The sequence below is a fragment of the Xenopus laevis genome, chromosome 2S (genome assembly GCF_017654675.1).
Source record: "Xenopus laevis strain J_2021 chromosome 2S, Xenopus_laevis_v10.1, whole genome shotgun sequence".
Classification (NCBI taxonomy): domain Eukaryota; kingdom Metazoa; phylum Chordata; class Amphibia; order Anura; family Pipidae; genus Xenopus; species Xenopus laevis.
The window spans coordinates 48,817,805-48,830,871 of record NC_054374.1 but is presented as its reverse complement, the minus strand read 5'-3'; the positions used below and the strand labels follow the sequence as shown (position 1 = coordinate 48,830,871).

The following is a 13,067-nucleotide window of genomic DNA, read 5'->3' as shown; positions in this document are numbered from 1 at the left end:
TTTAAGGGTGTGCCCTTCTCTCCTTATTCCGTATACATAATATAAATATACTTTCAATCTATACACAATATATATTAAAATCCAATCATTTATTAAAAAAAGGAAAGGGATCTCTCACGGTCGGACCACAATGTCACAAGTATATTTTGTTAGTAATTAACTCAATATCTTATTATAGTCCCACGCCAAATATTGTGGTGAAATCTTCACCCCTTTAATAAACTATAATCGTAATATTTCCAACCTTGAGACGATCACTTACCTACATAGTCCACATAAACCAATATATCAAAAACACCTCCAAATCATTCATATATTATGTGTATAAAGTGCATATTTTTAGGTTAAAATATCTCGTGTGACGATATCCAACCTCACACATACTAATTCACATAGTGCTATAAATATTCATTATATAGTGATGACTTAAAAATAAACAATAAAAATATGCATATTAAATTCCATGAATATTTTCCAAGGGTATTAATAAATTATTAGGGAGCATTAACTAGCTACACCTGTATCTGAGTTTAAACTGTCAAATGCCCCCATTATTTATTTTGTTCTCTCAAGAGTATTAAGGCACCATTAGTATGTCCCACATTGTGTGGTGACCCATCCTGGTTCACCCTGTAATGTCCAATCAACAACCTCTATTATCATGTCCAAAGCTTAAAGGAAACATGAAAGGGAACGCATTTCATTCAGTCCCCTAGGGGCAATGGTATAAAGAGTCCGAATCCATTTAGCTTCTTTTGTAGCAAAGTTTTAGCCCTATCGCCTCCTCTCAACAGAGGAGGTATGTGATCAATCAAAATCACCCCCAAGGATTTATTTATTTATTTTATATATAGTTTATATATTTATATATTATATATATATAGAGTTCATAAAGATCCCACCCACCTCAAAATGTCCACTTTGAGGTGGGCAATATCAGGTTAATCTGATCATTTTAGCCATAAAAATTGGACCATAACTGCCACTAGGGGAGAAGACTGCATAGGAAATCAAAACTGCCCAATGGATATGGCTAGCTATCGGTTGGGCAGGCCCCATACACGTTCCGATAAGCAGCAAACTGCTTTTATCAGCTTACAATCTTTTTGCCATTATTTAATTTATCTAAAGGCCATCTTATTCATTTTTCTTTGATCTAAATTAATATATATGTAAACAAAATAACATTGACTATGCACTATTACTGAGAAACATAGGGATTAAACAATGGCATGTTTCAGTCAAGGTTTTTTTTTTTTTTGGTAAATTTTTTTTCCCAGAATTGCAACCAATACATGTTAACACTGCATACGTGTTCATTCAAGGTTAAACGGCTTACCTGAGGTTCTACATCAAGTATTGCAATAAGTCCCTGTTCATGAATCTTTCGTATGGTTTCCAGTTTTGTTCCATACATAGCATCTTCATGGCTGCCATATTCCAGATATTCATTGTTAGAGATATCTTGCATAATTTGGTCATGAGATACAAAGAAGTAATTTTTTCCATTTTCTTCATCTTTCTTTGGAGGTCTTGTTGTATCTAAGTTTTATAATAAGTAGGAAACAGTATAAGTCTGCCATTTACCTCACTATTAGAATTGTGTCTACGGTCTGTGTCCTTTACGTGTATAAAGTACATATTTATTAAAAATAAGAGAAAAACTGTCCACTGTTCATTTGCTGTATGTAGAATCTGCAATTTTCACTAACCATACCCATGTCCACTGGGCAAGCATAATGATCACAGGCTTTGCAGGTTTTAGACTGCTTACAAGTAACTACAGGGCATGTCTCAAAAATTATTTAAGAAAATTATATAAAAATGACACGTTAACTGGATTATACAGAAATCGTTTAATATTTTACAGATTAACATTTTATTAATTAATTCTGTGCTATTAATGATCAAACATAGTTAATGTTAGTTAATATCCAGCAAAGGCTAGGTAATATTTTGCCTCAATTAAAAGGGATAGTATAAGTGAAGGACTTTATTTATCCTATTCTATTCAACAAAGGCCTACAGACTCTTTACAGTAGTACACCGTCAAAAGAACATATACTAAAATAATCTGCAACTGAACTATTTAAAAATGACTGCAGATCTGCAGGTATGGATGTGATAAACATTACCAGCAATAACAGGTCTTATACTAAAAAACTGTTTTAGAGACAAATGAAGCAATTTGGGATTGGCTTTTGAATTCCACTCTTGCCTCGAATAAGCTGGCTGCAAAATAGGTGTATCTTCTGTTCACCTTGTGTGCAGATGATTAAAATGATTTAAAAAAATTCTACAGGTTTGATTTTTACAACTGTATACACAATATGTTAAAACATTAAACAAATTAAACTGCTATCATTGTAACATTTGTAAGACTTTATTGCACTGCAAGCACGCAGTCATATTGACAAGAGAAACTTGATAGAGCACACAGATGCAAGACATATCAGTGTTATTTGGAATGCTTGTATAAAACTAAGTGCATTTGAGCACAACAAAACACGATTGGAAACACTTACGTGGGATGGGGTAGGCAAATCTGTCAGGGTGTTTTGTAATTAATGTATTCTTTATGTGTCTTCTGCCAACACCATGTGCACCTTTTTTTCCAAGTGGAGTGAGGAGGTCATAGAGGAAAGAGAACATATTTTAATTTGTTCCAGAAAACTAAATAAATAAGAATTCAAAAGTATATTTTTAAAATGTTATTACCTAAAAGGACAAGTGTTTTCCTTTTGAAAGCTGGCAGTTTCACAACTTCTTCATATGTGACTAGGTCTAATTGGTCAAAGACTGAGTGGGAAAGAAAAGGATTTATAGTCATGTATTTCCTAAGGACAACAATTTCCCTTCTTTAAAAATAAATATTTCACAAAATGAACCACTATTTGCACTAAAATGTATAGAACAATATAAAGACATGTAGGAGATTTTAAAAACAGCTAAACAGACAACTGATATGCAAAGTGATACTTACACCTTTGGACAAAAGGCAGAATTCGATTTCTGACGCTTAGTTGTGCAATTAATTTTGTTTATTTATGGTTTTGTCTATGGTTATTTCAGATTTTTTGTGTACTCTGGATGATTATGGAGAATGTTTTGTTTTGTGTACTGCCTATCAGCATCTGCTAAGCCAAAAAAAGAAGTATGCAAACTGAACGGAACATAAAGGAGCTATATACCCAGCAACACTCAAGAGAGTGCCACAATAATCATCAGCTCTGTTCTGTCTACATAATAGACATGTATACAAATTTCAGCAACACAGAATGCAACTTAGAATCACCAACAGAGCGTAACCCACGCTTCTATGAAATTGATCAAACTATATTTACTCCATTAAAAACACAAAGGTACATTGCAGGGCAGGCGAAAGAAGGCTTAAGGTCCCCATAGACACAAATATTTTTCTTGCCGAACTACCGATTTTAGCCAAGTCTGACCAATCCTTCGAAATTTTATCTTGTGATGGGATTCGAACGATCGTACATCTTACGATTTGTCGGCCGACATCTGTCAGAAAATTGATTGGCCTGGTTTAAAAATCTTTATCGGTCCCAGTGCAATCTATCTATGTTTGCAGGGACAAGCAGTCAGCTACCCTTTGTTTTCCTGGCAAATGGTCTTTTTAGTTGATGGACAATTCGTACGATCGTTCAATTGTTTCGAGATAATCGTGGTCTCACGATGACTATTGGATCTTTTAAAAATCTTTACCTATCTTTATATATGGCCAGCTTTAGGGCAAGGGTAGTGTTGTCCTGCACTGGTAAAACTGATCTGTTTGCTTCAGAAATTCTACTATAGTTCATATAAACAAGCTGCAGAGTAGCAATGGCAGAAATTGAAAAAAGCTATATGGCACAGGATAAATAATGGATAACAGATAACATTATGTTCTACAGAGCTTATCTGCTGTGTATCTTGAGCCTTTTCTCATTTGAATAGTTACACGGCAGCTTATTTATATAAACAATAGAAGTGTTTCTGAAGCAAACACAGCAGTTTTACTAGTGCAGGGCAACGCTGCATTATATTTTTATTACTTTAAAAGAATTTCATTTTTTGATGTTACTGGTCCTTTAACCAACAGTATAAACATCAATATATTGAAAAATGCCAAACTCATAATGTAAAATAAGCAACACTGTAAACAGATAACTATCATAAGGTAAAAATGTTTTTGTTGGATAAGGTGAAAATGTATTAATATACATTTGTGAACAGGGGAAACTCAAAGGGTATTATACACTATTAACAAGGTCAGATCCTATTTCTTGTTAAGACCCCTAGTTCCCAACATAAATATCCAGAATGCCTCCCTTCAAATGAGTAATATATCACAGTTTTCAGACATTCTATTGATTGTATCTTGTAATTGATGTATGATGCACTGCGAGTTTCTCCTGTTCTTATTTGAACCTTGCTAAGTATATGGATATTCTGATTTTTTACTTTGTAATGCATCTGTTTCCAGTGCTGCTTAATTAATTTTGGACCCGAGTGGCTTTAATGGACTTAATAAAGTTTGATGAATTTTATGGCAGGTGGATTACGGATAGGTCCAAGATGCATTCTGTTTTGCCACAATTTGTGTGATAAACACCAAGCACAAGCTGTGGGTAGGGTAAATCCTGCCCCAGAAAACCTAGATAACATGGATGTGGCGTTTGCGGTGTAAACCTCAAAAACCAATGAAAATGCTGCTGTTGTGCATTATATGGCTAATGAGAAGAAGCTGCTGATTAGTTGGCCTTGGAAACTACTACTTGTTTAAAACAACAAAGTCCATTCATTTTGTGTGAGGAACCAGGTTTCCAGATGCCAGTATCACTTTACATTACGATAATATATTCATGCACAATCTATTAATATCTAAAGGTTAACATTTCATGGCATGCACAACTGCATTCAAATGATAATTATTATTCTGCTAAATCATTACTTGGATATAAATGTGTATAATGAAGCACCGATTGCATCTAGTGGTGAATGCCACCATTCTTATGAGAAGGCAAATAAACCCCCGACAGAAGGCTTCCCAATATAAAAATTCTCATTGCACAGAGGTAATCTTTTTTTGAATCCCATATCAGCTCTCCAAAACCTCTCTCTTCTCTTTGTAGAACTTAGCAAATAGCCAATTTCTCTTCTCTTTGTAGAAGCTAGCGAATAACCAATTCCCTTTAGTTATGCCAGAGGCTAAACTGTATGTTTCCTTTAGCTCTGGTCCAAGGAACAGACAGCACATTGGCAGCTCTGCATGCGTGTCATCTAGTGATGAGGGAAACATTTCACCAGATTTCGCAGTGAAAAAGACACCCATAGACGTAAATGGGTGAAAAAAATTGTCACCCCTTGACTTGAATGCATTTGGAAAAATTTTTGACATTTCACAAATTTTTGGCAAAGCAAAATGGTTCAGATTCACCCATCACTAGTGTCATAACATTGTACATGTGGCAGAGGTAGGAGCCAGAGTTGGAAGGGGTGAGTAAAGACTTTACATGTACATTTAATAGATTTATGATCAACACTATGCAATTACCACTTTCACATTTTAAAACCTTTTGTCAGGGCTTTAACTCACCTTTTATAAAAGCAATCTTAGGAAAAAATGGCGAGTCTTTGCAAATCAGTGATAGCTAATGCTGTCATTGTAACATAAATGTACTTTGCACTGTACTCCTATGTACTGAAGAACCCTCAAGGATTAAATGCATCTTTTAAACATCTAATGGGCATTTTGCTACTGATAATTATATACAAATTCTATAACCACTCAAGGATACAGGAACACAGCCCATATTCTGTATTAAGAATCCACTGTTTTGTTCAAACTGGAATTTACCTCCCCAAAAACTTTTTTAAGCAAGCTGTGGTTTGGTATAATAGAAAAACTTTGCAAGTGGCAGTTTTTTTTATTGATGCCATCATGTATATTAAATTTAGGGTATACCAGGCTATTAAAAATGTCACTGATCTGACCAATACAGCCTCCTCTTTAAAGGAACAGTTCAGTGTGAAAATAAAAACTGGGTAAATAGATAGGCTGTGCAAAATAAGAAATGTTTCTGATATAGTTAGCCAAAAATGTAATGTATAAAGGCTGGAGTGAACAGATGTCTAATAAAACAGCCAGAATCCAACTTCCTGCTTTTCAGCTCTATAACTTTGAGTTAGTCAGCGACTTGAAGGAGGGCCACATGGTACATTTCTGTTCAGTGAGTTTGTAATTGATCCTCAGCATTCAGCTCAGATTCAAAAGCAACAGATATGACCCATGTGGCCCCCCCCTCAAGTCTCGGATTGGTTACTGCCTGGTAACCAGGGTAACCAGTCAGTGTAAACCAAGAGAGCTGAAAAGCAGGAAGTAGTGTCCTGACTGACTTGTTATACATCAAATCACTCCAGCCTTTATACATTGCATTTTTGGCTAACTAACTAACTATATTAGAAACATTTTTTATTTTGCACAGCCTATTTACCCAGTTTTTATTTTTACACTGAACAATTCTTTAACAATAATAAGCAAACATATCAATTCCCAGTAGTGGCAAGATGCATTCAATGCACAAATGTTCTTGTGGGCTTCCACAAACACTGGAACACAAAACCTGCTCACTTCCATGGTAGTGAGGATTTATGGTGCAATGACTACTAAAATGTGTTGAAAAAATTAAAGACAACAGATGATAAAGATGGGTTAAATATATATAGTTCTAATATGAAAGAAAAAGTCTAAAAAGGAACAAATGATATAAAAAAAATTAGGCTCAAGGCATTTATCTATACCGAATGTACAGTGCATGGTGGCTTCTCACTCAATGTAAGGGGTTTAAGAACGGACAGGTACAAAAGTATACTACACGATGCAACAAGTTGAACTTTTTATGTTAAAATATACTATACTAATCAGGTTCCTGCAATTGTGTACCTATGCTAGTAGAGCATATTGAATTAAGGAAACAATTACATAAGATGTGTTTAATAAAATTACACAATCTGCACACTAGTCCTACATGGTGTGTAAACAAAATGTACTTTTATAGTACTTTGCCTTTTCAGAATACGGACAAGAATAATCCAATTAAGACTAATGGATTTTAGAGAAGGAACAATCTGGTGCAGAATGTCAATGACAATTAACTACTTGGTGGCATAGATTTCAACGAATCTGTATTCACACTAGTGTTTTTATTCTATGTTATAGTAGCTGTCACACACTGCTGACAACTCAAGCGTCCTGCAATTGTTTCTACAGAATTAGTTAATTTCAAATATAAAAATAAAGTCAGACATAATATATGCATGCCAGTGATGATTTTAAACAGGACATATAAATACATTTGGGAATGGTTCCATTTCATGTGGTTCTTCAATCAAATATGCACAATGTAGGAAAATAATTAAGATAAAAGCCTGTTTCACAGTATAATTTAATTTCAGTAGAGAACAATGCTGCTCACTGAAACCCTTAACATGAAGAAAGCATGAAGAAAAAATCAGAAGTACATTTATAAGTGTATTTATTTGTGTATGATTGCAACGTAGAACTCACTTGGGTATGCTAACAGGATTCCATATATTTAATAGGGATGCACTGAATCCAGAATTCGGTTCGGGAGTCGGCCTTTTTCAGCAGTATTCGGATTCAGCCGAATCCTTCTGCCCGGCCGGGGTGGGAGGGAAATTGCGTTTTGAAGTAAAAAAATTTTTCCCCTTCCCACCCCTAATTTGCATATGCAAATTAGGATTCAGATTCAGTTCGGTATTCGACCGAATCTTTCACGACGGATTCGGGGGTTCGGCCGAATCCAATTTTTTTTAGGTAGGTATGATATATTTGTAAACAACTATTAAAAAAAAAAGCGATTCCAACCATATTTGTTATCTAATTTTTCAATAGCTCTTTTACAAGATTTTGTTTTAGTGCAAGCAGAATGTTGATGGATGAAAGCAGTTAACATAGTAATACATATTTAAAATGTATGGTGTGCATTTAGCATAATGTCTGCTTTGAGAACTAGTTTATTGTCCAGAGTTTCACTTTCCTAGTATGACATTGTCGGAAATCACCTATAGATCTGCACAGTACTACAAAAAGTGATTGGACAGGAAAAAAAACAATTAATAAAGCTTTAAATCAAGTGGGTTTAGGGTACAATCCACATTATCAATACATTGTGTCGGTAATGCAAATGATGTCAAGAGCAATAAAGCAAGCCATTATTTCTCCTCTGATATTATTACATGATAACATATCAACCCCATATTGTTACTTGGCTAAACATTTTGAAAAATCTACTTTAGTTATGGAAACAGCCCTACTTCCTGCAAAATAATCTACTTGCTATTCAGTGATGGTGAAGGGAGAACCTTTTTCAATTTTCTGTAGGGACCAAAGCCCTGAAACAGTGTCTATCCTAGGAAATGAGGTCTTATGGGAGGAATAAAAATCTATATTGGTGAGGAAAAAAGAGCATATAAAGAACTATTCATTCAGATGCTAATTTCTGCTAAAGGAATAAAAGATAAAGCTGAACTAGATGTGCATCTTTTCTTCCAAAATCACAAAAACACTATGCCCAGAGGGCATCAGGAACCAATGACAGTGCATGTATAAACTGTGATAGCACATTTTTGTAACTTGGGTTTTTATGTACCATACTTTAAAATGGGCCTAATCTGCCTGGATACGACATCTTCCGCGCAAATATGGGATGCAAGGCAACTCATATTTTCAGAAATATGCTTTCTTAAGATATGTAATGTATTAGCTTTATTTCAGACCCCCAAAAATGTAGGTATGATAATTCTGGTATAAATTATATAATTAACTTAAAACAACTATTCTGAGCTGCAACAAAGCAGAAATGTCTTATGTGATTATCTGCTTCCTCCCTCTAAATTACTATGATTCCGCTCAAATATGCTACACATTGAGCAATATCATCTGGAAACATGGACGAATTGAGGCTTGCTCATTTATTATGTTATGGGGCTGATGGTAGTTTATTGACTGTTTTGCAACTGCATTTGTCTGTCCTGACAGTCTGCTCATGTCTTATTCAGTGTGTGAAATTTTAGGTCTACTAGGATGTGACAGCAGCCACACATAACTTCCTCTTCCACTGAAGCGGGAGGAGGCCAAAAATTATTTTTAAGATTCATGTTCAGTTTCAGCAGAGCTTAATCTTAATTGTACAGCTTTAAACAACTAACAGTGATGATGGTTTTTTTTTTTAGACAGAAGCATGTTGATAAAACACTAGGAGTGACAGGAGTATGACAACATGACACACAGACAGAAAGACACAGTAACACAACTGCTTTAGGAGCTGACCCTCAAGAAGTTATGTAATCTATTTAAGATGCTCTAATTGTGAGCAAAATGGCCACTTGACCCACAGATAAATTAGTGAAGTAACAATCTCAGCTTGTTTTCCTGCTTGTGATTAGTTATTATGGGCAACTATGGTTTAGTCACATTTGTAAATTAATGCTTACTGATAGTGCCACCTTTTGAACAACAGAATTATTAAAGGTTCACATTCAGAACAAAGTCTGAAATTGAATGAATACATTTTTTTTTTTATTAGGGGTGCCTATTCTGTAAAGTAGGAAAGCAAAGGCTGCCCACAGCCCAAAGTGCAGGAAGTCCATGGCCCATATCAAACGACTGAAAACTGCAAATAAATGTATTTTTGAATATCGTTATGCCCAAAAGGGTATTATTTTGTATTTAATAGGCAAAGCCTATAATACATGAACGGTTATAGCCTAATGGCACATGGAGCTGTGCCTCTTCTCCATGTGCCATTAGTCTTAGAAGAGATATATATTTATGGTTAAAGAATAAACAAGCAAGTTATTTCTGTGACATAATGAATAACAAATCATTTTTACTTATGCTGTGAATGAGATATGTCTTGCAATAATGAATATACAGTCATATGAAAAAGTTTGTGAACCCCTCTCAGCCTGCATAATAATTTACTCCACTTTCAACAAAAAACACAACAGTGGTATGCCTTTCATTTCCCAGGAACATGAGTACTGGGGTGTTTTCTGAACAAAGATTTTTAGTGAAGCAGTATTCAGTTGTATGAGATTAAATCAAATGTGAAAAACTGGCTGTGCAAAAATTTGAGTACCCTTGTAATTTTGCTAATTTTAATATATGTAACTGTTCAATACTGATTACTGGCAACACCAAATTGTTTGGATTAGCTCATAAAGCCTTGAACTTCATAGGCAGGTGTGTCCAATAACAAGAAAATGTATTTAAGGTGACCAATTGGAAGTTGTGCTTTTGTTTGACTCTACTCTGAAGATTGACAGCATGGAATCCTCAAAGCAACTTTTTAAAAGATCTGAAAACAAAGAACGTTGAGTATCATGGTTTAGGGGAAGGCTACAAAAAGCTATCTCAGGGGTTTAAACTGTCAGTTTCAACTGTAAGGAATGTAATCAGGAAATGGAAGGCAACAGTTGCTGTAAAAACCCAGATTTGGCGGGCCAAGAAAAATACAGGAATGGCATATGCGGAGGATTGTGAGAATGGTTACAGACAACCCAAAGATCCCCTCCAAAGACCTGCAAGAACATCTTGCTGCAGATGGTGTATCTGTACATCAATTCAGCACAATTTGCACAAAGAACTTCTGGATGGCAGGGTGATGAGAAAGAAGCCCTTTCTTCACTCACGCCACAAACACAGTCAATTGTTATATTCAAAAGCTCATTTAGACAAGCCACAGTCATTTCGGAACAAACTGCTTTGGAATGATGAGTAAAAAAATTTGTTATTTGGTCACAACAAAAAGCACTTTGTATGGCAGAAGAAGAACACTGCATTCCAAGAAAAACACCTGCTACCTACTGTCAAATTTGGTGGAGGTTCCATCATGCTGTGGGGTTGTGTGGCTAGTTCAGGGACTGGGGCCCTTGTTAATGTCGAGGGTCGGATGAATTCAACCCAATATCAACAAATTCTTCAGAATAATGTTCAAGCATCAGTCACAAAGTTAAAGTTACGGAGGGGTTGGATATTCCAACAAGACAATGACCCTAAACACACTTTGAAATCTACAAAGGCATTTATGCAGAGGGAGAAGTACAATATTCTGGAATGGCCATCACAGTCCCCTGACTTGAATATCATCAAAAATCTATGGGATGATTTGAAGCAGGCTGTCCATGCTCGGCAGCATTCAAATTTTACTGAACTGGAGAGATTTTGTATGGACGAATGGTCAAAAATACCACCATCCAGAATCCAGACACTCATCAAAGGCTATAGGAGGCATCTAGAGGCTGTTACTTTTGCAAAAGGAGGCTCAACTAAGTATTGATGTAATATCTCTGTGGGGTGCCCAAATCTATGCACCTGTTTATGAACCCTAAATTTGTTATAATGCATATTGCATATTTTCTTTTAATCCAATAAATGTTATGTCACTGCTAAAATACTACTGTTTCCCAAGGCATGTTATATATTAAAATGAAATTGAAAGTTTAGCCAATGATAAACAAAACTCCAAAGAATTAAGAGGGGTTCCCAAACTTTTTCATATGACTGTAATACTTGATTAAGCTAATGTTGTGCAGATTGTTCTCCAGTTAAAGAAAATTGTCAAAAATGTCACAATATTCTTTGGTCGGTTTGAAATAGAAGAGTACAATAAAACAGGATTGTGGAGCATTTATGGAAGAATGTTGTGGATAATTTTCTCACCAACCTTTAAAAATATGCATCTAAGTTGAAAAAACATCTGCTTTATTTGTTTATCTCAATACCTATAATATTTTTGCTTGAGCTATTTTATAAAAAGGGTTGTTCACCTTCCAAACACTTTTTTCAGTTGAGTTTTCAGATTGTTCACCAGAAATAAAGACTTTTTTTTTTTCAATTGTTTTCCCATCTTTTATTTTTTATCATATTTCCAAAATGTAAATTTAACGTTGAAGGATTCTGCCTCTGGTGGCAGCTCAGTAATCCAGGTGCAGATTTTGAGCTGTTACAATTTGCTACATTAGTTGATATATATCTCAGCAGCATCTATGGAATATTAGCAACTATTGTAACAGCTGCCTTTAATGAAAACAGGGATTCTGTTCAGCAGGGCATAAGATAAGAAATTGATCAACTAAATGTAACAATTCAGAACCGTTACAGTGCTGACGACCCCCTCAACAGTACAAAAAACAGTACCTTGTACTTGATCCCAGCTAAGATATAATGAATCCTATTGGAGGCAAAACAATCATATTAGGGTTTAGTTCATTTTTAATTTAATTTCAAGTAGATTTAATGTATGGAGACCCTAATTACAAAAAGATCCCTTATCCAGAAAAACTCAGGTCCTATACCTGTTATACAGCATACACATTATTGAATTATTTTCAGTTATTGAGACTTAAAGGAGAAGGAAAGCTCCAAGACAGTTTATTGTCAACAGATTAGCCACAATAGTGCAAGTTGGAACGCTAAATTTATTCTGCAGAATGCTTTACCATACCTGAGTAAACAGCTCTAGACACTGTCTTGGTTTGTTTAGGATAAAAGCTGCCACATAAGCTTGGTGTGACAATTTCCTGCCTGAGTCTCTCCCTGGTCACTTACAGCTCTGAGCTCAGATTACAGCAGGGATGGGCGGAGGGAGAGGAGCAAACTGAGCATGCTCAAGCCCTGCCCTGGAGGTTTATGCTGAAAACAGAAAGTCTGATACAGAAGCCCATGTGTACACAATAAAAGGAAAGCGGTGTTTCTTTTGACAGAGGACTCAGAGCAGCATTACTTTGAGGGTTTACTGGTATATTTATATAGACCTTTCTGATAAAGCTTACTTAATTTTAGCCTTTCCTTCTCTTTTAACACTAAAAAAGATTACTGTACTGCATTAGTAAGTGATTAGTAGTATATCGCCATGTTCAACTTGAATTCAATGAGTTTGTTCTGAACATACGTTTTACCTATTGTTTTAGCCACTTTATGCTTGATTCTTGTAAGGTAGATAATTAGATTACCAGTATACAACCGCCTCATTTTAGGG

The 13,067-nt window shown here is 35.3% G+C and overlaps 1 protein-coding gene across 1 annotated transcript in view; it reads right to left on the bottom strand.

Annotated features, from left to right (window-relative positions):
- Positions 1-13,067, bottom strand: part of cask.S (calcium/calmodulin-dependent serine protein kinase (MAGUK family) S homeolog) — a gene marked incomplete at its 5' end in the record, with an annotated part of 155,589 nt that overhangs the window by 13,305 nt on the left and 129,217 nt on the right. The window contains 3 exon segments of the mRNA NM_001093638.1: positions 1,340-1,542; positions 2,526-2,606; positions 2,719-2,799. Coding sequence (NP_001087107.1) covers positions 1,340-1,542; positions 2,526-2,606; positions 2,719-2,799 — 365 coding nt within the window.